Genomic DNA, 25,646 nt, shown 5'->3' on the forward strand with positions numbered 1-25,646 from the left:
AAATTACAATACAAAAAAAAAAAACAGTAATAAAAATGGTGTGGCATTGGCAGCAAAACAGACACATTGACCAGTGAAACAGAATTGAGAGTCCAGAAGTAAACCCATATTAAAATGGGCAAATAATTTTCAACAAAAAATTCAAAAACACATGGTGGAGAAAGGAAAGCCTTTTCAATAAATAGTGTTGGCAAAACTGAAAGGTCACTTGCAAAAGAATGAAACTAGAATATTGTCTATCACCACACACCAAAATTAACTCAAAATGGATTAAGGACCTGAATGTAAGACCGGAATCAATAAAATGCATAGAGAAAACATAGGGATTAAACTCAAGGACCTTGGACTTAAAGAGGATTTTATGAATTTGACCTCAAAGGCAAGGGAAGTAAAAGCAAAAATAAACAAATAGGACTATATCAAACTAAAAAGCTTCTGCTCAGCAAAAGAAATCATAAACAAAGTAAAGAGACAACCATCCAAATGGGAAAATATATTTGCAAGCAACGCCTTCAATAAGGGCCTAATATCCAAAATATACAAAGAACTCATATGACTCAATAACAACAACAAATAAAACAAACGATCCAATCAAAAAATGGGCAGAAGACCTGAACAGACACTTCTCCCTAGAGGACATACAAATGGCCAACGAATATATGAAAAGATGCTCAACTTCGCTAGCTATTAGGGAAATGCAAATCAAAACCACAATGAGATACCATCTCACACCTGTTAGAATAGCTATAATCAACAGGACAAGTAATAACAAATGCTAGAGAGGATGTGGAGAAATAGGAACCCTCATACACTGCTGGTACCAATTTGCAGTCTCACTAGTATGGAGGTTCCTTAAAAACACTATGGAGGTTCCTTAAAAAACTAAGAATGGATCTACCATATGATCCAGCAATCCCTCTACTGGGTATTTACCCCAAAGACTTGAAAACCCATATCCGAAAAGTGAACTCCAGTGTCACTCCAGCAGCATGGGTGGGGCAATAATGCAGAAGTACAATTAGCATGCAGCAAAGAATCACAGATCAGTGAGATTTAGAAAAAGATTATCATGCTAAGCGAAATGAGCAAGACAGGAAAAGTTGAAAATCATATGATATCATGTGACTTATATGTAGGATATAAACCTAAAAGCAACAAACGTACAGGACAAACAAACAGAGACTCATGGTCATGGTCAATAGACTAGTGGTTACCAGAGGGTAGGGGGTGGGAGAGGAGAGAGGAGGTAGACGGGGTAAAGGGGGTCAAATATAGGGTGGTAGAGGGAGGGTGAAGTAGGTAAAGGGGATCAAATATATGGTAACTGTAGGAAACTGGACTTTGGGTGGTAAACACACAATATACAGATGTCAAATTATAATATACACCTGAAAATTATATAATTGTATCAGCCAATGTTACCTCAATAAACTTAATAAAAAAAGTTCCTAAGTGATTCTGATCTGAGCCAGGTTTAGGAACAGCTGATCCCGAAATCTTGGTGTACTATGTGTGTCTGTGTGTGTATCATTCTCTAACTTAGAATGCTGATTTTTCATATTGTGCCATCAAAATAGAATTGCAATATAATCTATATACCAGGAAAAATGTTCTCCTCAAACTTGGAAAGTTTTAGCCCTAAAGGTAAGGTAGAGCCTAAGACTGGCAGGATAAAGTGTGAGAGGATGCTTATAGGTTAAATTCTGAATGAATTCAGTTACAAAGTCACTTCTTTTTTCTTTGAAAAATCTCTATTTGTTTCATATCAAATATTAACATTGGAATCACAAAGTAGCAGGGAATCTAGTTATCTTTTGTGACCTCAACTGCCAGTATCCTGCTCACAGTTGTTGCTCAATAAGCCGATTGACTCCATTCCTCAATGACTGGTTACACTGGTTGCTGGGGCCTCTGTCTGGTGAAGCCTATTTACCTCATGATAGGTTCAGAAGTCACGTGTGCACGGTAGAACAGAGAATACCAATAGGGCAAAAGGGCATAACGTTCTCTGATGGCTTGTCTGATGAGCCGGGTGTTTTCCTCTCCAAAAAGCCAGGGTTCCCGTCGCTTGGTGTTCATGGTGGCATGGCTACGAAAGAAGGGCTGGTAGGCTCCGGCCTGGTACCAACGCACAAGCAGCTCTGCCTCTGGATTCCCGATGAAGCCACCTACATCAGCTGATTAGTTAAAGAAAGGCTTTGTGAGGCGACCAGGCTTGTTACAAATGATGTACACAGGTAAAATAAGGCCTAGAAGACTGACAGGAGAAAGATGCTGTATGTGTACTCAAAATGATCATGGCCTCAAATTAGGGAGCACATAGTAAAAAACTCAGCCTGTTTGGGGATCTGACAATACTTTCTGAATATTCCATTTTTGTCAAAAGGCCAGAGGCTTTACTGCAAGATCAACATTCAGGTATGTTCCTGAACCCAGAAATTGCAAAATGTCTGCCTGATTCAGTAAGCCTGTGTTAAGGGGTGTGGTGGGGTGGGGTGGGGGTGGAGAGTTGGCAACTGATTTCCTTTGAAAGCAACAGCTAAAGCAAGATCAAAATTATAGAAATAACTAAAGAGAAACAGATAATCAGAATTAGAGGTCTAAGTAGAATTTCATGTTTGGACCTTAAACAGGATACATATTCCTTGCATTTATTGTATGAGACCAGTGTCATAATAATACATCTATTGAAAAAGTGATATGAAGTAGCTTCTATTCCTACAGAAAACAAGCAGCTGGAACTGTACAGCCATGCTGAACACTTTCCATACTGAGATCTCTCATCTGTAGAGAATTATTAGGATTCAAGGAAGGCAGTGCAGTAGAGAATCTTATTTTAACTAAATTTATCTTTCTCAAGAGATAAATATATATTTTTAAACAGTGGAATATGGCACAGAATTTTAAACCTGCTGAATATACAGGATTTCTGTAGGGCTGATTTCTGATTTGCTAAATTCTCTAGTTCACTCCATTTTTCTTTCAAGAAGAAAAGTTATGTTTCAGGAAGAGAAAGTTACCAAGAGCCTTTAAGGAGGAAGTGATCAGAGAATAAGGGAAAGCAGCACTCTGGCTCTCTTTCTGATTTTATTTTATGTCCTCCATTCAGACAAGATACAAACAGCTCTGAAGCTATCCTTTCACTTTTCCCTGTAATCCACTCCCCTTCGCTTTCCTCATTTTCTCTTTCCCACGTTTATCCCTGCCCAAAAGAGCCAATGAAAAGATATTTGTGACCAGCTTTGACAAAAGCACCCTTGCTTTTCATTTTCTCTTACTTCAAGCCTGAGGATATTATCTTACCTCCACAAAAAGAGATCCCAGTAATGCTGAGAGTGAGTAACATAGGGATAGAAATTTTCAGGTAACTCCATTCTGCTATGTTGTCGCCTGTCCACACAGCACCTGTGGTCACCAGTATCAAAGTATTAAAAAAAACAACAACAAAAAAAACCAGCCATGCACTCAATTTCATATTTAGATTCCTTATTTATAATAGACAAATTAACATAAAGGAAAACATTTTTCTTTTTTAAAAATAATTTCTCATTTCAATTACAGTTGACATACAATATTATATTAGTTTTAGGCATACAACATAGTGATTAGATATTTATATAACTTATGAAGTGATCATCCTGATAAATCTTATACTCATTTGACACCACACATAGTTATTACAATATTACTGACTATATTCCCTATGCTATACTTTACATCCCCATGACTATTTTGTTACTACCAGTTTTTATTTCTTAACCCCTTCCCCTTTTTCACCTATCCCCCAACCCCTCTCCCATCTAGCAACTGTCAAAATGTTCTCCGTATCTATGAGATTATTCGTTTTATTTATTTTGTTTTTTAGATTCCACATATAAGTGAAATCATATGGTATTTGTCTTCCTCTGTCTTACTTCACTTAGTACAATACCCTGTAGGTACATCCATGTTGTTGCAGATGGCAAGATTTCATTCTTTTTTATGGCTGAGTAATATTCCATTGTACACATGTACCCCTTTTCTTTATCTATTCATCTATTGATGGTCACTTAGATTGCTTCCATATCTTGGCTATTGTAAATAATGCTGCAATGTTCATATGGATGCATATGTATTTTTGAATTTGTGTTTGGGATTTCTTCAGATAAATACCCAGAGTGAGATTACTGGGTCCTTCTTTGTCTCGTTATAACCTTTGTTTTAAAGTCCATTTTGTCTGGTATAAGTATTGCTATCCCAGCTTTTTTGTTTCCATTTTCATGAAATATTTTTTTCCATCCCTTTACTTTCAGTCCGTGTATGTCTTTTGTCAGCAGCATATGTAAGGGTCTTGTTTTCTTATCCATTCAGCCACCCTATATTTTTTTGATTGGAGCATTTAACCCACTTACACTTAAAGAAATTTTTTTAAATAAAGTAATTGTTGATAGATATGTAGTTATTGCCATTTTATTATTCATATTTTTATCTTTTTTTCTCTTTCTTCTTAAAGAAATCCCTTTAACGTTTCTTATAATAACTGGTTTGGTGGTGATGAACTCCTTTAGCTTTTTCTTGTCTGGGAAGGAAAATATTTCTTTCTTACCTTAAAACATACAAATTCTGGTCTTCCTCAATGAAAATATATTAATTTTCTAATATGAAAAACTTATTAAAATCTACAAAACCTTTTGTGAAAATATTCTGAAATTGAACTTATTTTTGAGTATAACTCAAGTATGATTTTAGGAGAAACGTTAAAAAAAATCAACTTTACTGATTACAATTTACATACAATAGATGTACCTATTTTAAATGAAGAGTTTAATGAGTTTTAAAAAATGTGTATACCATGTAACCACCATCATAAGCAGGGTATAAAACATTTTCATAACTACAGAAGTTTACTTGGGCTCTTTTGGGGTCATAAACCTCCCTCCACCCACTTTACCCAACCATTGATTTGATTTCGATGACTATAAATTCATCTTTTCTAGATTTTCATATAAATGGAAACAAAATGTATACTCGTGTTCTAGTTTTTTTCACTCAGCATTATACTGTAGATTTCTCCTGTTCATTTGCTGAGTAGTACTCCGTAGTAAGGACATATCACAAGTTGTTTATCCATTCACCTATGGACATTTGGATTCTTTCCAAATTTTGGCTATTATGGATAAAGCTGCTATAAATATCTGTGTACATTCTCTTTGTGTGATATATGTTTTCATTTATCTTTGGTAAATACCTGGCAGTGGAATTGCTAGGTCTATGTTCCGTGTGTGTTGAACACTTTAAGAAAATTCCAAACTACAACTTTTGTCAACACTTGATAGTGTCATTTTTTTTTAATTCTAGTCACTCTAATGGGTGTGTAGTGGCTTCTCCCGTGGTTTTAATTTATATTTCCCTAATAACTGGTGATTACTGAGCATCTTTTCAATGCTTAATGTGTTTATTGATCATTCACATGTCTTCTTTCATGAACTATTTAAATAATTTGCTTATTTTTTAAAGTAGAATGTCTTTATTATTTAATTGTAAAAGTGTATATTCTAGATACAAGTCCTTTGACAGATAAATATGTATACTGCAAATATTTTCTTTCAGTCTGTGGCTTGACTTTTCATTTTCTTAACAATATCTTTGAAAAGGTAGACATTTCTAATTTTGGTGAAGTTCAATTTATCATTTTTTTTCTTTTATGGTCATGCTTTTTGTTTTCTATCCATGAAATCTGCCTATCATAAAGTCACAAAGATTTTCTCCTATGTTTTCTTCTAGAAGTTTTTTGTTCGTTTTAGCTTTTATAATTTAGTTACAATTTTGAGTTAGTTTTTGTGTATGGTATGAGATAAGGGTTGAGGTTCTTTTTTTTTTTCCCCTCTCACATGATATCCAATTGTTCCAGCACCTTTTATTGAAAAAACTCTTTTCTCCATTGAAGTGCCTTGGCAACTATGTTGCAAATTAACTGATCACATATGTGCTGGAGTCTTTCTGGATTCTCTTTTCTATTCCATTGAGCTAATGAGTAGTCTCCCTTGCCCACGAATAACCCCTCTATAATTTGAAAAGAGTGGTACAGACCATACAGGGGAGGCATGATAACAACAGCAATAACAAGTTAACATTGATCAAGTCTTTACTGAGCTACTTTGCCTGTATTATCCCACTTTATCATTACAACAACTCTACCAGGTAAACACTATTATTAACTCCATTTTACAGGTGAGGGAAATATGACAAACAGTGGATATCATAATCTACCCAGAGTTACAGAGTTACTAAGTGGTAGAGGCAGGATTTGAGTCCAGGCAGTCTGACTCTAAAGCCAGTGCTCTTATTTACTGTATAGTTGATAAAAGTTTGTGAAGATAAGAATATATACCACTAAAAAAATATATAAAAGGAAAAAAATCTTATTAAATCTGGATTACTCCTGAAGCATTTTTGTCTATTTGCTATCGAAATAGTTTTGATAGCTATTTTTGTTTTAATCTTCCATAGAAATTTTAGGCTGTCCTATGGCTAGCAAAGAAGAATATTTTCAAGGGGCTGTTCTTTTTAAAAAGTACTCTAATAATTTCTCCTTGACTTTGAGATATGTATATATCTGCATAAAGATTTTTAAATCCAAATGATGACATTCTTATCAAGAAAGTTCATGTAAACATGCAAATGTTTTTCATGTCTCATATGTTTGTTTCATCAAAAGCTCTCTCTGGCTATTGGTTTCAGCATGAGACTTAACACAATAGTGTTCTCTGTAATGCCTCACTTGCTACTCTGTGGGGCAAGGCTGATAGCTTCACACAGAACACAGAAGACTAGGCAGTGGGCCAATATCTAAGAGATCAAAGATAACTCAGTATGCATATGTTCTGTTATCTTAACTGCTGTTTATAAATGTTTTCATTAAAACTACTTTTTTTTTTAGTGATTAAAAATGATGCTCGTAGAAAATTTGAAAAATAGATAGGTAAAAAGAAGAAAATTAAAATTACTCATAATCACCAAGATACTATACTTATTGGTTTAGATTACTACATCCATACACACACATTTTAACAAAATAGGGATAATACCTAAACATTTAGGCATTCTTTTTTTTTTATCATGATGTCACAAACATTTTTCATGCAATTAAGGCTACTATTTTAAATAGGTTTATGATAGTCTATCATATAAATATACCATACCTTTATAACTACTCCCTATTGTTACATATTTGGATTTTTCTTTTTTGTTTCAAGAACTAATGGTGTGGTAAGAATTTCTGTATATGAATCTTTGCCTGAGATGATAATATTTTGGCCTTTTTTTGAGTATCACAGGGGCTGGTTTTCAGCGGTAGAATAGGAGGCCTAGTAATGTCTATGGTAGAGTTAAGGCTGGATTCCTCAAACTAGGACCTATGCAACAAGTTATTTATGCAAGGCCAGGGGACTTAAAATAGCCTTCCTGCTACAGGTTAAGTTGAACTAGATCTGCATTAGCTAGTAAACTGGATCCAGTTATAGATGACCCTGGCCTTAAGCAACAGCCAGGTCTATTTTAAGCCATATTGCTAAGTGAAACAGGTGGTTGAGGGAATGTGTTAGAAGTATATTTTCCCTGGTTTTGATAAATCACAGAGATAGGATCAGAGATGATCATCCCAGCAGAATGAGCTATTCTGAAGTCATTCACCCAAAAACTAAGTGGCCATTTCTTCAGTGGGAAACAAGTAACTAAACTTTATTAAAATTGGTTTATTCTGCTCATAGGACAAAATGCATACTTCAGGGCACATCACTCTACAATCTAATGGCTACTGAAAATAAAGGCATTAGTAGCTCTATATACCGTAAATGGTCAAAAAGACAAGTTGTTAAATTGTGTTTTTAAGTCTGATCATATGAACCATTCCTTACCGTATTTTTGTGATCCAGCAAAGAAAGAACGTGTAAGAACAAAGGGTCTCTCTTTTCCCTTAGATCGCTGTATCAGTCCTTCTGCTGTAGCCATTTGCTACAAAATTAAAGTAGAAGAGTTAATAAACAAAAAATAAATAAATAAATAAATAAAAGCATAAGTTTCAAACAGGTGATTGGATTAGGGCATTGTGTAGATAACCCCAATAAACTCCTTAATATACAAAAAGTAAATAGTAGGTGGGAATGTGAAATGGAAAATATTAAAATAAATCCATTAAAAAATGTTTATGATATAATGAAACTACCCTAAGTTCTCCTATTAAACAAATGGAAAATTTCCCTTGATTAAATTGGCAATGAAATAATAGTAAATAATAAGCTAGCATTTATTTGGTACTTACTATTGGAAGGCATTTTATAAGATTTTCTCATGTCATCTACACAATAACCTCTGGAATAGTTTTCATTGATGAAAATACTGAGATTTAGAGAGGTTAACTGAATGGCCTTGACTGACATAAGACAATTCTCTAAATTAGTTTGCAATTATATCAAGAAGCTATTAGAGAAGTAAACATAGTCTACCTGAAAACGGTGCTATATCTAGCCAGCAGCTCCCACTGGAAAATATCAGTTGGTGGGAGGGTCATAAAAACAGTTACATTAAGAAAACAACAAAGAACCCTGGGTATAAATTAGGAAACATGACTGCCAAGTCTTCTGGATGTGACTGGCATCCACTTTCTATTGAGAAGGCTAAGTACTTATGGAGGGATTTCTATGTTTAAAAAGTATACTTATTGAAATCGTGTACATATGTTCTAAATCTTACTCCCTGGTATAAATGTAAGACTTGATGTATTTAGACATTTGTGAAATTTCAAAACATTTGTTTTAATTGCCTTTGCTTATGTATTTATGTACTTCCTACTTCAAAGAAAGTTTTGAGGTAGATCCAATGTTATTTACTAATGGCTCCTGTCAAGGAAGATGTTTCTATGTTCTCATTAATCTCACAATAGCTGTAAATTCATCAAGTTCATTATAGAAGGCAAAGATGCAAATGGGAAAATAATAAGTCTTATATTAGATACAATCTTATAAGACTCATTGCAGTTGTCAGAAAAGACATACAAAGAGAAATGAACAGTATGATATGGCTGTTACAAAAGAAATGACTTTCAACCCAGCCCAAAAGGCAGGGCACATGCATCCAGTTGGCTTCTTTTTGAATGTCTTACCTGATAAAAACCATAGATATTGTGAAGTTCTCTGTGCTCCCAGTTGCCATGATGAATAGCATTCTTATGCATGGTTAGCTCTGGCCCTCTAAAGACAGAGGGCTCATTCATGTCATTCCATATGTAGAGGATGTCAGTAGATCCCTACAAAGTAAATCTTGGTCAAGATAATACTCCTACAGTGATGATGTTAATATGATAGCTGCCCCTATTCCTCTTTCCTACTCCATTTAATGTATTATTTATTATGTTTATTTTCTTTGCTCTGTCCTCTGCTAGAATAAAAAGCTCCACTGGGCAGGGGTTTTTGTCTGTTTTGTTTACTGATAAATCTCAAACACTTAGAATAGTACCTGAACTGCAGAAGGTTCTTGGTAAGTATTTGTTGATGAATGAAAGAATACTGTGCCATATTGTCTGTGACATACACATTGCCCAGCAAGTCCACTTCAAGTTCTACCTGGAAAAACCCCGCAGGAAAGGTTGTGAATGTTCACAATTAGGCTCTATATCATCTGCTACAACTCTTAACTGAAGGAAGGGCAATTATAGTTGTACATGACAAAGTTCTGCCTTCCTTCTAATACTGTGAGATTTGACAGCTAAGATACCTGTTTGTTAGCATGATCTACAGTTTGTGTTCTACATAGAACTATTCAATTTACAGTGGGAAGGGGTAGTTAACATGGTATTACAATCCCTTTATAGAACCCCTGATCTCTCAGCATTTGACTCAATGGCTACAATGACAGGCAGTCCCTCAGGCAGCTCATTCTGAAAGTCCTGTTCCTGGTAACATCCTCTCATAGAGCCTAGCTTGCCTTTGGGATACCACAAAATACCTCTGCTGCCTCACCCACACAATAATATTTTAAATACCTGGAGGTATTTATTGTTTTCTTCTGACTTTTTACCTCCAATGATTTCTAAACGTGTACTTCTATGAACAAGGCTACATGGTTTTCAAATAGCTGACTATTCATCTTTAGCACCCTCTAAGGCTAGGTTGGCAAACTTTTTCTGGAAAGGGCCAGATTTTCAACACTGCAGGCCATAAGGCCTCTTTTTCAGTAACTTGACTCTGCTATGGTAGTATGAAAGCAGCCATAGACACTAGGAACATGAAAGCATTTGGCTCAAGCATTGTTCATTCCTGTTCTAAGCTGTTTTCTGTGTTCTAATGTATAATGCTCAGAAACTAGAGTTTAGTGATTAAGAGCCAGGCTTGGGAGACAAACAGACCGGAGTTCAAATCTTGGTTCTGCCACTTACTAGGTGGGGAAACTTAGCAAGTTTTTAAACTTGTTCATGCCTAAGTGGCCCCATCTGTGGGATTAGAGTTAATTGTAGTTTCAACTTCAAAGGGTTATTGTGAAGATAAATGCACACTACTTGGCATATAGCAAATACAATTTATATTAGCCATCTTTATCATCATCACCATAATGGTTGAAAATAGTTCTCTAGATGTGGCCTCTCCAGTTTTCTCTGTGGTTCTGATAATATTTTAAGAATCGATTTATTATTATGCCTTACTTTTAATGACATGTTATACTTTGCAAGATATTTTCACATATATCATAATCATCTTTAAACAATGCTATTTGATACAAAAATTTATTCAGTGATTTGAAAATATAATATATTTCTATTATTAAGTACTTTGATATATTATGGAGGTCAAAATCACAGCTTTTGTGCATTTAATAATACATATGGCACCTCTCTCAGCATCACCAAAGTCTGTAAAGGCCATCCTTGCCTTTTCATATAAGCATTATTTATCAAAGGCTACTCAGTGAAGCAGAGTTCTACTTAATCACTTTTTTTTCCTTCTTTCATCATTGCAAGTAACTAGGAAAGAGCAAATGAATAAAAACAAACCTCATAAACAGAGAAAGCAAAAAGACCTGAATACCACTCTCTGACCTTCGGATTGGTGAAATCCAGGTAGGAAGAGAGACCTGTAGAGGCAGAAGAGTAGACAGCCTGTTAGGAACAGTGGTTCTCATGGTAAGATGTGTTATAAGGAAGAATATATGAAAACTGGGTAATCAATAGATACCTTACATTAAATGTAAAAGGTAGCTGATACCGAGGCACGGTCTAGCAAGAAGCAAATGAAAGTAGTGCTGGCCTCCAGGGACAATCACTAGATCTTTCAACTCCAGAGGCGCAGGGGAATGCCAATTAACAATATCAAGATGGAGCCTGTCCCTCACTAAGATTACCCAAATAAGGATGGCAAGTATCCTGGAGTGACCTCTCTGTTCTTAAAGAGAACAGAGATGTGTAAGTGGTAAAGGGAGGAAAAAATACATGGGGTTTCTCTACAGTGCAGGGATTTGTGATAGAGTGCTATGACAGAGTGATTTCCTTTTGTCCTGGAGGAGTCTCTACCAAAGCTCTAAACAAATAATTTCTGAGATGAAGAATTCAGAATTGCCAGAGGTACCTGAGGTCACTCATGAAAGGCTGGGAAGTCAAAAACTATGGACTAACAGGGCACAGAAGAATCACAGATAGAGAAGCTACAGAATCCTTTTCCTTTCTCCTCCTCTCCTTTTCTCATTCCCAGGCTTTTCATTTTTATTTGCTTAGAGAAATAGCATGCCACTGAGGGTTGCTGGTTTAGTTTTCATTCACTCATTGATAAATATATATAAAGTACACTGTACCAGGTGTTATGAAAGATATAAAAGAAGGCAATACCATCTTTTCCTTAAAGGTGCTTAAAATATAGCAGGAGACATCTATAAGGAAGAAGAATGATGGCCATGAAACCTTCATTAATTTGGACTGAACAAGGGTAATGTAAGTGTATAAAGTAATATCTTACCTGGCCAGCATACCCCTTCAAAGTCTCCTCCTTCATGATTTTTCACAAAGAAGCCCTGTTCTTTGGCCTTAGCATACACTGAGTAGTCAGGATCAATTTTGATGTGGGGGTCACTGATGACCACAAGCTGTCAGGACATAAAGGTTTGAAGATCTCATCAGTTTTATATGAGCTATATGTTCATTTATATGTTTTCATCATAGTTCAGGGGTTCAAATTTTACTCAGAAACAACTATTACTAGTATTGAAATATTTCAGATACCAGTAAAACCCTGTAACCTTTTTGATGTCAAAACCATGCCAATACTCCTTTGTAATTATTGCTACTCGACCAATATATGTTTTTTAAAGATAGCATTTTTTAACTTTCTATCTGTTCATGGTGCTGGGTGCTATACATAAAGGGTTAAGTAGGCAAGGTCCCTGCTTCCTAGATATCTAGAGGGTAAGAAAGACATCTAGAGGCTAAGATAACACTGACAAAAGCAAACATTAAAGAAAAGAGGAATCTAGCATATTAAAAACAAATAAAAAAACCCAAATCCAATGGTACAGGCATATGAGGGGGGAGGTTTGAGAAAAGCTGTTATCACAGCTCCCTGTGGGCAGGGGATCCAGCACATCGTTACAGGGTGGCCACAACAAATGGGCCTGAATGCCAGGCCCCTTCATTCTGATGGGGACCTAGACAACTAAGGCAGGGGTGGATGGTGTAACTGCCTTTGCATTGTAGCTATTCTGTTATCACAGTTTCAATTACATTTGAAGGTACTATTTTTTGTGGCCGTTTTCTTTTTTTTAATCAGAAGTTCTCTATTAATGTGCCAAGCAAGCTTTAAAAATTAAAAAGTGTTTTGTAATTAAAAGGTTCTGCAGTATTGGCTTATTTTACCTTACGTTTTTTGTTCTGGAGCAGCTCTTGCATCCTTTTGGGGTTTGGGAATCTTTTCTTGTCCCAGGTGAAGTACCTTTTGCCCTCAGTGTGCTCTATGTCCAGCCATATGACGTCGTAAGGAATGTCATGTTTGTCAAATCCTGCATCCACTGCTTTTACATCGTGCTCATCTTCATAGTTCCAGCGGCACTGATGATACCCCAAGGAGAAGAGAGGGGGCATGGCTTGTGTGCCTAAAAGAGGAAGATGACAATTGAGCAGACAACTACCACAATGATAATTCTACATTTGACAAACATTTTCTAAATGCTTACAGGGTCCAATCACTAAGCTTGTACTTAGAATATCAAGGAGAAGAAAGCATAGTCCCTACCTTCAAGAAAGTGACATTTGGCTGATGAGGGAGGCATGTAAATAAACTTCTCTGCTTGGAGGTGTAAGTGCTGTGTTAAAGGTATCGGTCTAGTGCTATGGAAATACAGAGGGATTAATAAATTCAGCCTTCAGTGAAGTATCCACAGGTTTCAAAGAGGTGGTAACTCTTGGTTTGGACCTTGAAGAATAAGTAGGAATATACCAGATAAAGAGAATGGATAGAGCTTTCAAGCACATTCAAGAAAAAATACAGAGAAGTACATAATAAGCTTAGGGAAAAATAAATATTCCAAGGTGGTTACATTGTGAGAGACCAGTAGAAGATGAAACTGGAGAAGGCTAGTTTGTAAAGGGCCTTGTAGTTCAGGCTAGGAATTCTAAATCATCTCTTATGGGAAGTTATTAGAAGTTTAACCTTAACAGACCTATGCTTTAGAAAAATTAGTTAGAAAGCAATGTTGAGGCTGACTTGAAGGGAGAGACTGAAGGCAGGAAGAACTGTCAGGAAATTATCAAAACATTTATTGATAACATGGAGAACTTCTGGTCAATCACTAGCATCATCTTTCCCTTCCTGAAGTCTCACTAAAACCAGAGTAAAGAAAGAATAAAAGCAATCAGAACAAAGGGAATGGGAAAGGGATAATCTCAATAACATTTTGGAAGGTGGCAGGCAGGGGAGAGCTGGTACCTGCTCAGCAAAGCCAGGAAAGCTCTCACCAGAGTGCTTGTGAGGCGGATAGGATGAGAAGAGCTCATTCCCACTCTCACGACACCAGCAGACAGGTAAATTCCACCTACCACCCCAAATCTGCTGTGAGACTCATCAGGCACATAAAGCTTCCAGGCAGAGCCTTATTCTTAAATACCCATGGATAGCTAAGGATCATCCAACATTTGAATAAAGCCTCCAGAATTAGAGGGACCCACATAAATAGAATAAAAAGATCTCTGAGAAAACGGACAAGGAACCAAAGTATCAAAACATCAGTATCTCCAGGGAGATGAAAAAAGACATACTCATAAAATAAGACTAGGATAGCATAAAACAAGCATAAGAGATTAGAAATGAGAAACAATTAGAGGAGAAGAGTGTTTAGAAATTAGAAATGTGATAGCATAAGTGGAAGGCCTGGAAACAAACTGAGAAAAATTGCTCAGAAAATAGACAAAAAAGGAAGGGAAATTATAAAATCTGGAGAGCAGAAAGAGATAAAAGAAGGGAAGAAATGATCAAAGGAACAAGAAAGACTGTTTTTTAGAACTGAAGAACACAATTCTCAAGATTGAGAGTCCACATCTAATACGCGGCTCACTGGTTCTAACAAAAATGTCTATATCAAGGCATTTGGTTATAAAATTTCAGAATATTAGGAATTTTAGAATATTAGAGATAAAGAGAAGATATTTCAGAGAGAAAAGATAGATCATATACAAAGGAACAGAATTCAAAGTGATTTTGGAGCAAGAAGACGATAGAGAAATGCCTTCAAATTCTGAGAGAAATAATTTTCAATTTAGTTAGCCAAATTATCGATAAAGGGTGAAGGTAGAAAAAAAGATGTTTTCATACCCATAAAGATACAAAAAGCGTACCTCTAATATATACTTTCATAGGAAACTACCAGAAGATGTTTCAAATAACAAATAAAACAAGAAGGCAATAATCCACAAAAAAAGAAAAACATGGAATCTAGAGAGGAGGGATCTCATACTAGAAATAGCAGACATTAAATCCTAGGATGACAGTAAGTGAAAGACCTAGGATGACAGCTGTGGAGAGAGTCTTGACGGGAGCAAGATCTGGGATGGAAGTCTCCAGGGAAGAAAATGGAATGGACAGTGTCCGACACCTTTGAGCATTTGAAAAATATAAACATTGAATATTGATTTAACCAAAACATATTGGGAGGGAAAAGAAGGAAAGATATTATTGAGTTAAATCCTCATCAGGAGTCAACAGATAATCTGTAAACTTATAAATTGAATTTCTTTGAACATGGTAGCAGATCCAGTGGTTTAGACGTACTTTCTCGTAAACCAGGCTTACTCTCTGTAATAACAATGTTGAAAGGGCCTGAAGGTGGCCTTGACAGTACTTATTTTTCTATATGGGTGTCTTCCCATATCCACAAATCCTTTGTTGTTCCTCCAATCAAAATTAGAATCAAATTCCTCTTCCCTTAAACATGGGCTAGACTCAGGGAGTTTAACAACAGAATGAGCAGAAGGGCTGCTATAGTACTTTTTTTCTTAACAGCTTTATTGAGATGTAACTCACATACCATACAATTTACTCAAAAGTGTACAAGTCAATGTTTTTGGTATATTACATTACCATTTTTTAAACTGTGGTAAAATATATAACATAAAATGTTCCATTTTAACCATTTCTGTGTGTAATTCAGTGGCATTAATTACATTCACAATGTAATACAATTATCACCACTAGCTATTTCCAAAACTTATATCACCCCAAAAAGAAACTCTGTAGCCATTAAGTAATAACTTTCCATTACCCATCTCACTCTCCAGCCTCTGGTATCTGCTAATCTACTTTGTCTCTTTGAATTTGCCTATTGTGGCTAGTATCATATAGTTGTCCTTTTGTGTCTGGTTTATTTCATTTTGCATAATTCTTTCAAGGTTCATCCTTGTTACAGCACATATCAGAACTTCATTCCTTTTTATGGCTGAATAATATTTCACTTTATGTATATATATTTTGTTTATCCATTCATCTTCAATGGGTACTTAGGTTGTTTCCACCTTTGGCTACTGTGAAAAATGCTCCAATGATCATTGGCATACAAGTATATGTTTGAGTTCTTGCTTTCAGTACCTTTGGGTATATAACTAGGAGTGAAATTGCTGGGTATATTAGTCAGGGTTCTGCAAAGAAACAGAACCAATAGGATGTGAATGATTGACTGATTTTAAGGAACTGATTTATGTGATTGTAGTAGCTGGCAACTCTGAATTTTGCAGGGTAGACTGATAGGCTGGAGACCCAAAGAGCTGAAGCCACAATTTGGAGGCAGTCTGGAAACAGATTTCTTTTTCTTTAGGGTACCTCAGTCCTTTTCTCTTAAAGCTTTCTTTCAACTGATTGGATGAAGCCCACACACATTAAAGAGAGTAATCTGTTTTACTCAAACTGATTTAACTGTTAATCTTCTCTAAAGAATACTTTCACAGTGACAGTGTTTAACCAAATATCTGGTGCCATATAAAATAAATCCTCACACTGGATCATATGGTAATTCTGTTTAGCTTTTTAAGGAACTGCCAAACTGTTTTCACAGCAGCTGAACTATTTTACATTCCTCCAGCAATGCATGAGGTTCCAATTCCTCCACATCCTTATCAACACAGTATTTTCCACTTTTTTGATTTAGCCATCTTAGAGGATAGGAAGTGGTATCTCACTGTTGTTTTAATTTTCATTTTTTCCTAATGACTAATGATGTTGAGCATTTTTTCATGTGCTTCTTAATTCATTTCTATCCCTTCTTTGGAGAAGTGATAAGCGCATAAAAAGATGCTCAACATCTTTAATCATTAGGGAAAATGAAAATTAAAACCACAATGAGGTACCACTTCCTACCCTCTATATATTCCTTTGACCATTTTAGAATTGGATATTTAGCTGTTGAGCTGTAAGAGTTTTTTTTAATATATATTCTGCAAACTAGACTCTTATCAAATACATGATTTGCAAATATTTTGATTCTGTAGGTTGCCTTTTCACTTTCTTGAAAATGTTCTTTGATACACAAAATATTTTAATATTAATGAAGTCCAACTTATCTAATTTTTTCTTTTGTTGTTCATATGATTTTGGTGTCATATCGAAGAAACTGTTGCCAAATCCAAGGTCATAAAGATTTACCCATTTTAAGAATTTTTAGCTCTTATATTTGTCAATCCACTTTGAGTTAATTTTTTGTATATGATGTGAGGTAGGGTTCCAACTTCATTCTTTTAGATGTAGATATCCAGTTGTCTCAGTATCATATGTTTAAGACACCATTCTTTCCCCATTGAATGGTCTTGAATCTTTGTTGAAAATCAATTGCCAGAGATGTATGGATTTATTTCTAGCCTTTGAATTCTATTCCTCTGGTCTATATGTCAATCCTTATGCCAGTAGCACACTATTTGGATTATTTTAACTTCGTAGTAAGTTTTGAAATTAGGAAGTATGAGTCCTTCAACTCTGTTTTTCTTTTGGGGGGGAGTGAAATTCAGAATTATTTGACTATTCAGGGCCCTTTTCAATTCCATACGACTTTGAAGATCAGTTTTCCATTCTTCAAAAATGGCCATTGGAATTTTGGTAGAGATTTCAGTGAATCTGCAGATTTCTTTCAAGAGTACTGCCATCTTAACAATATTAAGTCTTCTAATCCATGAATATGAGATGTCTTTCCATATTTTTTTAGGCCTTAATTTCTTTCAGAAAGATTCTGTAGTTTTCAGTGTACAGTCTTTCATCTCCTTGGTTAAATTTAGTCATAAGTATCTTATTCTTTTGGATGTTATTGTAAATAAAATTATTTTCTCAATTTCTTTTCTAGATTGTTCATTGCTGGTATATAAAACATGACTGATTTTGTGTCTTGATCATGTATCCTGCAACTTTGGTAAATTTATTAGTTCTAGCAGGTATCTTATGGATTCTTTAGGATTTTCTAACATACAAGATCACAGCATTTGCAAATAGTATCCTTTCCAATTTGGATACTTTTTATTTATTTATTTTGTCTAGTTGCTCTGGTTGGAACTTGAAGTACCATGTTCAATAGCAGAGGTGAAAATGGGCAGCTATGTTTTGTTTCTGATCTTAGGGGCAAGCTTGCGGTCTTTTACCATTGAGTATAATCTTAGCTGTGGATTTTTCATAGATGTCGTTTATCATGTTGAGGAAGTTTCCTTCTATTCCTAGTCTTCTGAGTGTTTTTATAATGAAACAGTGTTTGCTTTTGTCAAATGCTTTTTCTGTACCAATTGAGATGATCTTTTATGTCTTTTCAAGATAAAATGATTTAGTACTAAAGCCAGTGGTATATTTTAATGTGGAAGAAAACACAGAAAAGGTTGGGATACTGGTCATCTGAGATTAAGGTAGAGAAAATCCAGGGTTTAAAGGCAGGCAGATGATGAGTATTAAAGATGAGAGAATTGAGAAATCTAGCCCTAGTGCAACATTTAACCAAGCCGAATGGAATAAGGATGGGAGGAGAAATGCTTGCATCTTAAAAAGCTTGCATCTTAAAGATTTATAAGTTGTTTATAAGTCTACATGGCATACAACAAAAATTAACTTACAGTGATGATACATGGGATACAGGAAATGCAATGGAACAAGAAACTGGCACTTCCACATGCAAGTACCTGTAAGGGACGAGTACTGCTTGAAGACGTCAGAAGGTGTAGGCCCTGTCAGCAAGAAAACATCAATGATTCCACTCTCTGACATCCAGTGAACGTTAGTTCGAGATGTGACCTTTTGTTTAGCAGCAACCGTGCCCATCTGGGTCAGTGTATACTAGAAAAGGAATGGAATGAAGGTCTGAAAAACTTCCCTCTAACCTACAATGTCTAACTATATGTAAGTAACGGTCTGTTTGTTTCGTACATACGGTTAACTTTCTCTGATTATACTGCAAAGTCTGGTGGCAGAGAACTGCCACAGCAAAGCCCAGAGTTATGACTATATTTCACTGGTTTTGTTTCTTCTCTAAGTATGACAAGCAGCCATGATCCATAGCTCACCTTTACTGCAGGCTCTGTATTGATCTCCACTAGTGTTTCTGAAGAATTCAGCCAAAAAATGCCTAAAGTCCTGCCCAGTTTGTGGGCCAAGAGATAAGGAACTGAACCATAAATGCCCATTTTGTCATTTATTTTATATCCGTAGACATCCAAGTTATAAAGACGGTAAGCTTCTCCATCACTGAAACACACAAGGATTATCATCAATTACTATCACAAATACATTATTAATGATTAGTATAGCTCCATTCTCCCGTGCCATCACTTGGATCCTATGCATCTTTTAAGGCTCAACTTTATCACTTCTCTAAAGATTTCCTGATCCAAGCTGGGTGAATATGATCCTCCTCCTCTGATTCCTTTGGCGTCCCCTCATGTGGCAACTGGCATGCATAGTCTCATATCTTAAATATCTTTTCTGAATATCTCTTATAAGGTGAGGACTGTTTTCTGTGAATTCTTTACAACAGCAAGCACACAATAAATATCTTTGACAAATTTTGTGAGTATTTCTCTGCCACTAAAACAAAATGATACTGTCCTAACATGTTTCCACAGTGCTGAGTAGGAAAAGATTAGGATCTGAATTGGGGTGGGGAGCACAGAGCTCAGGTTGGTGTGAACAGCATTGTTTCTGATGCACTTGTCACTTTGCCTATCTGTCATTTAAACAACATCTGAAACTGGCAAACTTGAACAGACTCTTTGGTTTTGCTTCCTTTTAGCTTGATATCTCTGGCATTTATTTGTCAATAACGTTAATTTGAAATGATTCTCTCTGAGGGAATCAAAACGGACACACGATGCCACACTCTTCCATTCTCTGGCTCACAATCGTTTTTTGGTAAAAGCCTTTTCTAAGTCAGTAATTTTCACAGTGTATTCTCCGAGGGTTCCACAAAAAAGCTTTGAGAGGTAAAAGCAAACCCAGGAGGTGGTATAATGAAGATCTGCTCCCTATTTCAAGCACAGCAGCTCCATATTTTTAATTCCTCTATATTTTTAGGGTCAGCACTACAGTTTTTATAATTGTCTGATTTTTTCCAAAAAATAAAATAAAAATTGAAAACCACTATTCTTAAAGATCTATAAGCAATATCAAGGAAGAAAAAGGCCAGGAACATATCAGCACTGGTGTAGACATCTCACATCCAAACTTTTCCAGTCAAGAAACCAGAGCCTCCTGTAAGAATTCTTGTTTTCACTTTACCCAGTATTTTTAAGTTGGTGTGATTCTGCATGTTGTGGGAGCCCATAGAGATACTCGAATCCATTCAAGGAGAAATCCAAACCAATGGAGGCAGGACCTGTAGGGAATAGAATATTGACTGAGTTTTGTTTCTCAATGGAACAATCAATTAAGGAGATTCAGTTAACTATGAGTGTAGCAAGATGACTAGACTAGGGATAGGTCAAGAGACCTGAGCTTGCCTTGATCAATCAGTAAATCATGTGTCCTGACTCTATGTAAGATATTATATTCAGGTGTAGGGATACAAAATGTACGAGGCAAAGTTCTGGTCACTTATTAGTTTTGTTCCCTTAGGTGTGTGGTGAAGCTCTTTGTGTCTTCATTTATAGTAAATCTCTTTGCTAACTGTAAAATATGGCTACAAAGTTTTAAATATTTTTCTAATCTAATTTTTTCTAAAATATAGCTGCATATTTTGCTTTAGGAAGCGAAGGATATTGAGCAATTTTAATCTTCACTAGATGAAAGACTGGGTATCTTCTGCTTGATTGTTTATTCTTACTGTGTCCAGGGACTATGTCAAGGGCACCAGGAGGACTTTTCCTGGCTCTTCAAAATGCCCTCTGATTGTAGATATATAAATTTCTTCTAACCAAAGACAAAGTCCTTTATTTAACAATTATTTTAGAGATATGAGAAAAATGCAAGTACATAGGAGAGAGAACACCGACTTAAATTCACTCTTACGTTAAAGTATTTGACATCAAATGATCCTTATTTGAAGGAGTTTATGTAACTGGGGTGCTACAGAGAAGGTAAAAAAGATTATGATATTACATAAAGGATAGTCTGAGGGACCCCCTGCTAATAAATTTTGGGCACATTGTCAGTCCTGACCATAATATACTAGGCTATAGATATAGATGCTAAAACAGGGATTCTCAAGGAGTTAGGGAGGGTCTGTCATTCTATACGATAGGGAAGAGTAAGGAAGAAAGCGAGTATTTTTTCCAACTACATAAGCCCCAAAGATATGAAAGGTATCTCCTAAAGAGACAAACTCTGTATACAAATACCCCACCCTCCCCCACCCCCACTATCACTAAGCCTAGGGAAAAATGTCACAGATGGGCATGTGATGCTCATGTGAATGATGGGGAGGTCTGGAAAAGGCTGAGAACCACTGACTTGGAATGTTAGAACTGATGAGCTCTAGAACTTCATTTCTCATCACTTGACTCTCATAAAAATAGAATGCGGTATTTGCAGCTGTCTGATATCCTGGATAGTGCAAAGTGCAAGCAGTGTGCTGACCTAGGCCACTCCATGAGACCATAAGTTCCATGAAGCCTATATATTTTTTATAGTCTCCACAAGGCATACAATCACTATTTCTTTCTTGTAATGCATTATTGAAGAGCAGAGGACCCAAATCTGAGATTTCTGTCCACCTTATAGAAGTCAATTGTTTAGGTGCCAAAGCTCAAGAGACTTATAGAAGTCAATTGTTTAGGTGCCAAAGCTCAAGGGACTTTTAGATAGAGACATTTAGCCATTTTGGAAAGATCTGTTTTAGCACTACACCAGTTTCAATTTTACCATTAACTTTGACATCCACATATTTTCCGAATTTCTCCTCCCACAGGCCCATGTCCTCTTGATTTTGCTGTTGGAACCAAAAAAAAAAAAAAAAAAGAGCAAATTAAGATTATTTTCCTCAGGAGGTCACTCCTGCCCCTCCATTGTGATCAAGTTCCTTGTTTATAGTTTCTTATAACATCTTTTTGTAACACTCTTAATGCTTGTAATTATTTAGTGTCTGCCTTTCCCAATAGATTCTAAGTTTCATGAGGACATGGGATTTGTTTTATTCACTGCTGATTCTGCTTGCCTAGCATAATTTTTTGTGGTTGGCACAAAGCAGGCACTCAGGGATTACCTGTTTTAGAAATGAATAAATACATGAATGAACAAATGAATGAATCAATGAGATGACAAGGCCAGCAAAAGAGAGAGGTGGTCCCATTTATATATAGTAAAGCATTTATCAAGTACCCATCTACAGAAGAAGGGAAGAGCAGAACCCATTATATATCACATAATAGTGATGATCGTGAAAAAGATAAAAAAAAATGACAAACTGCTCAATTTAGATTACCTGAGAGGTGTCAACTGATGCATCTTCTTCATTTTCTTTGGTAGCTCTGTTTTAATATAAATAAAGTTGTTTCATGTTTGACAAGACTGACAGAATTTTGTTTAATGATAAAGATACTCATTTCCAACTTTTGAGACCCCCAAAAGTATGTCCTTTAACTAATTAAAAATAACATCATTATAACATAAATTTGAGAAATTAAACATTTAGGATGAAATTAATCAAATTGCTTGATTTCTTATAAAAATAGATATATTTGAATTTTCTTAACCCTTTAAAAATAACGATTTTTTTTATTATAAATGTAATACATGCTCATAATATTTAAATATAAGCAAGGTAGAAAACAGCTCTCCTTACCCAATGTTATCCTAGTACAGAGCAGCATAATACACTGCCTTCCAGAATGACTGTGACAACTTATTCTAGCCCACAGATGTATTTGAGTGCTCATTTCTCTCTACTCATAACAATATTGGACTTCAGGGATTTTATAAAATGTTTGCCAACCTAAAATTTTAGAAAAGATAATGCATTTCTATTTGAAAAAGATGTAGACTACCTTTTTATACATAAAATGGTATTTGTATTTCTTCTTCTAGGAAGTGTCTAGTCATACTCATTACTTTTTTTTGTCATGTAAAATACAGCATGTACATAGAAGAGTATGTAATGTATGTGCAGAGTTTAAAGAATAATGTCAAAGGGAGAAACTATGAATCCAGCAGTGAGCATAAACAACAGAAATGATTTGTTCCTTTGGAGTTCCCATCTAGATTCACTTTTTTTTGCATGTGGATGTCCAGTCATTTCAGAACCATTTGTTGAAAAGGATATCTTTGCTCCATCTTATTGTCTTTGCTCCTTTGTCAAAGATCAGTTTTTATAAACTGTTGGATTCACTTTAATATTTTGTTGACTATTTTTACATTTACGTTCATAACAGATATTGATCTGTAGTTTTCTTTTCTTGTAATGTCTTTGTCTCATTTTGATATTAGGATAGCGCTGGCCTCTTAGAATAAGTTAGGAAGAAGTTTCTCTTCTATTTGCTAGAAGAGAATGTAGAGAAATTGGTATAATTTCTTACTTAAATGTTTGGTAAAATTCACCAGTAAACCCATCTGGGTCTGATGCTTTCTTTTCTGGAGAGTTACTAATTACTGACTCAATTATAGGCCTATTCAGGTTGTCTATTTTTTCTTACGTGAGTTTTGGCAGATTGTGTCTTTTAAGGAATTGATCTATTTCATCTAGGTTAACACATTTGTGGGCGTAGAGTTGTTCATAATATTCTTTTCATTACCTTTTTAATGTTCAGAGGAACTGTAGTGATATCCTGTTAAGAGTGTCACGTTTTCTAAAGTCTGGGAATCATTTTTGTCATTAAGACTGCACTTACCTGCATAGGTGAAAAGGTGAAATTTCTAAGAATAATATTCTAGCAAATAAGGCAAACCAATTTTCTGCAGTGATAATACTATCTATTTAAGCAACTGGTATTCACAATCAAGTTTTCTTAAGTTCTTTACGTGTCAAGTAATGTGCAAAAATACCTTTCCTTGAGAGGAATCTGCAGGTGCTCAAAGTACAATTGGCCCAGGGAGTTTATGCTCATTACAACCTCTTCTTCAGACACCAAGTCCACCTTGAATGGGTTTGCTGTGATATGACACTTAAGATCTCCTTTTCCATTTGTTAATTCCAGACTGCCTATATCCCTGGAGCATGAAATTAGCCTAGAAACAAAAGGAGGAAAACTAAATTGGCTCAATGTGATTCTCAATTCAAAATGCTTAGTAAATTGGTATTCATGTGACATAGCATAGATAAGGCAGTGGACATCCATAAGTGAGAGCACAGGCTTTGGTGTCAGAGAGCCTGGATTGAACATAGCTCTACCATGCACTAGATGTACAACTGATTGACAACAAGTTAATCAATCTTTCTAGTTCTCATTTTCTTAATTTATAAAGTGGAAATAATAAAAGCAAGAACAAATAGAGCCTTTTGAGAGAATTAAATGAGATCACATATGTTAAACACTTGGCACAGTGCCTGGTACACAATAAGCATTCAATAAATGTTAGCTATCATCATCATTATCTTGGTCTGGACAGTCTAGTAACATTTTGGTACACAGAATCTAAACACTTTGCTTTTCTTTCCCATTCTAACCAAATATTCAGAAACTAAGGAAATAACACAGCTTGTGTTTTGGGCCTAGTGTGTCCACACTGAGATGGAACCAAGCCAAACTTCTGTTTATCTATCTATTACCTGACTCCTATCAGCCTCAATCCGATAAGTAGACTGTTGGGATGTTTTGGATCCCCAGGAATTATGTAAGCTCAGAGGCAGCACTTAAAAGCTCTTAGAGGTCTAGATACTTCTTTCTCTAGTGCATAATCTCCCTGGTAATGGTCACAGACCTCTTTAGGAAAGATTAGGAAGGATAGTTTATGTTCTTATATTCTTACAAAGTCCTTCTCCATGAATTCTAGGTCTCTCTCTCAAGCAAGATGCTTGGGTTCTGGAAACTAACTCTGTCTGAAACTAATTGTGTCTCACTGTTCATTAAATCTAAACAGAATTCTTTTGATTATTCTATCAAGTAGGACTTTAATCCATCTGTTTCAGCCTAATGTACCCCTAGATATACTGTTCACTGCCCTGAGGATTTAATCATTTCGAATACCACAGAGGCTCTGCTGCATGTTATGAAAACATGTCCACCTTATCTGTAACTAAATGCTGCCACTTTGGCTCTGCCACCTGGAGGCTCATCATCTCCACTGAAATCAGGGATCCCTTTTTAATGGCATCATTTTCCATCATTATCTCTAGTTTGCAAAAGATGTTTATTCACTATAGTACTTTCTAAGTGTTCCCTCACCAATGTATTTCTCAACAAAGGGAGTATCTTCTGGAACCTCTTGGAGACAGAATTAAGGGCTAGATGAGATGGTTGCATATGAGATACCCACTTCAATATCTTTATATCTCTAAGTCTATGGATCATCTCTTCTATACTGTGCCAAGGAATTTTTGGTATCTCAGCTTCATTCAGCAGAGTCCATAGCTGAATACAGAAAACCATTAATTAGCCAAGCAAATAATTAGACCACTCCCAGCTGTCGAAGTTAGCATATCAAATCTAGACTCTCTGGCACATGTACCCATGTCAATAAATTTAGCATGATCCTAAAGTTATGTTCCTTCCTTCTGGTCCAGGAATCCCTCAGAAATCATTTCCATGCATATTTCCC

At 35.7% G+C, this 25,646-nt stretch overlaps 1 protein-coding gene across 12 annotated transcripts in view; it reads right to left on the reverse strand.

Annotated features, from left to right (window-relative positions):
- The window catches only part of GANC (glucosidase alpha, neutral C), a 60,734-nt gene that overhangs the window by 21,632 nt on the left and 13,456 nt on the right, over positions 1–25,646 (reverse strand). For 10 of the 12 annotated variants that reach the window (XM_006920460.3, XM_025038728.1, XM_025038726.1 and 7 more), the window contains 13 exons: positions 23,934–24,116; positions 22,378–22,423; positions 21,819–21,885; positions 20,238–20,334; positions 19,028–19,208; positions 18,647–18,800; positions 12,872–13,107; positions 11,979–12,105; positions 11,024–11,103; positions 9,140–9,283; positions 7,896–7,992; positions 3,304–3,405; positions 1,934–2,177 (listed from right to left, as the gene is read on the reverse strand). In XM_006920460.3, the coding sequence (XP_006920522.1) occupies positions 1,934–2,177; positions 3,304–3,405; positions 7,896–7,992; positions 9,140–9,283; positions 11,024–11,103; positions 11,979–12,105; positions 12,872–13,107; positions 18,647–18,800; positions 19,028–19,208; positions 20,238–20,334; positions 21,819–21,885; positions 22,378–22,423; positions 23,934–24,116 (1,758 nt within the window). Of the gene's footprint in view, positions 1–1,933; positions 2,178–3,303; positions 3,406–7,895; positions 7,993–9,139; positions 9,284–9,492; positions 9,611–11,023; positions 11,104–11,978; positions 12,106–12,871; positions 13,108–18,646; positions 18,801–19,027; positions 19,209–20,237; positions 20,335–21,818; positions 21,886–22,377; positions 22,424–23,933; positions 24,117–25,646 lie in introns of those variants that run through there. The other 2 variants (XR_003042645.1, XM_025038733.1) reach the window with 2 other exon arrangements.

Source organism: Pteropus alecto, unplaced genomic scaffold, assembly GCF_000325575.1.
Source record: "Pteropus alecto unplaced genomic scaffold, ASM32557v1 scaffold86, whole genome shotgun sequence".
In the NCBI taxonomy this organism is placed as follows: domain Eukaryota; kingdom Metazoa; phylum Chordata; class Mammalia; order Chiroptera; family Pteropodidae; genus Pteropus; species Pteropus alecto.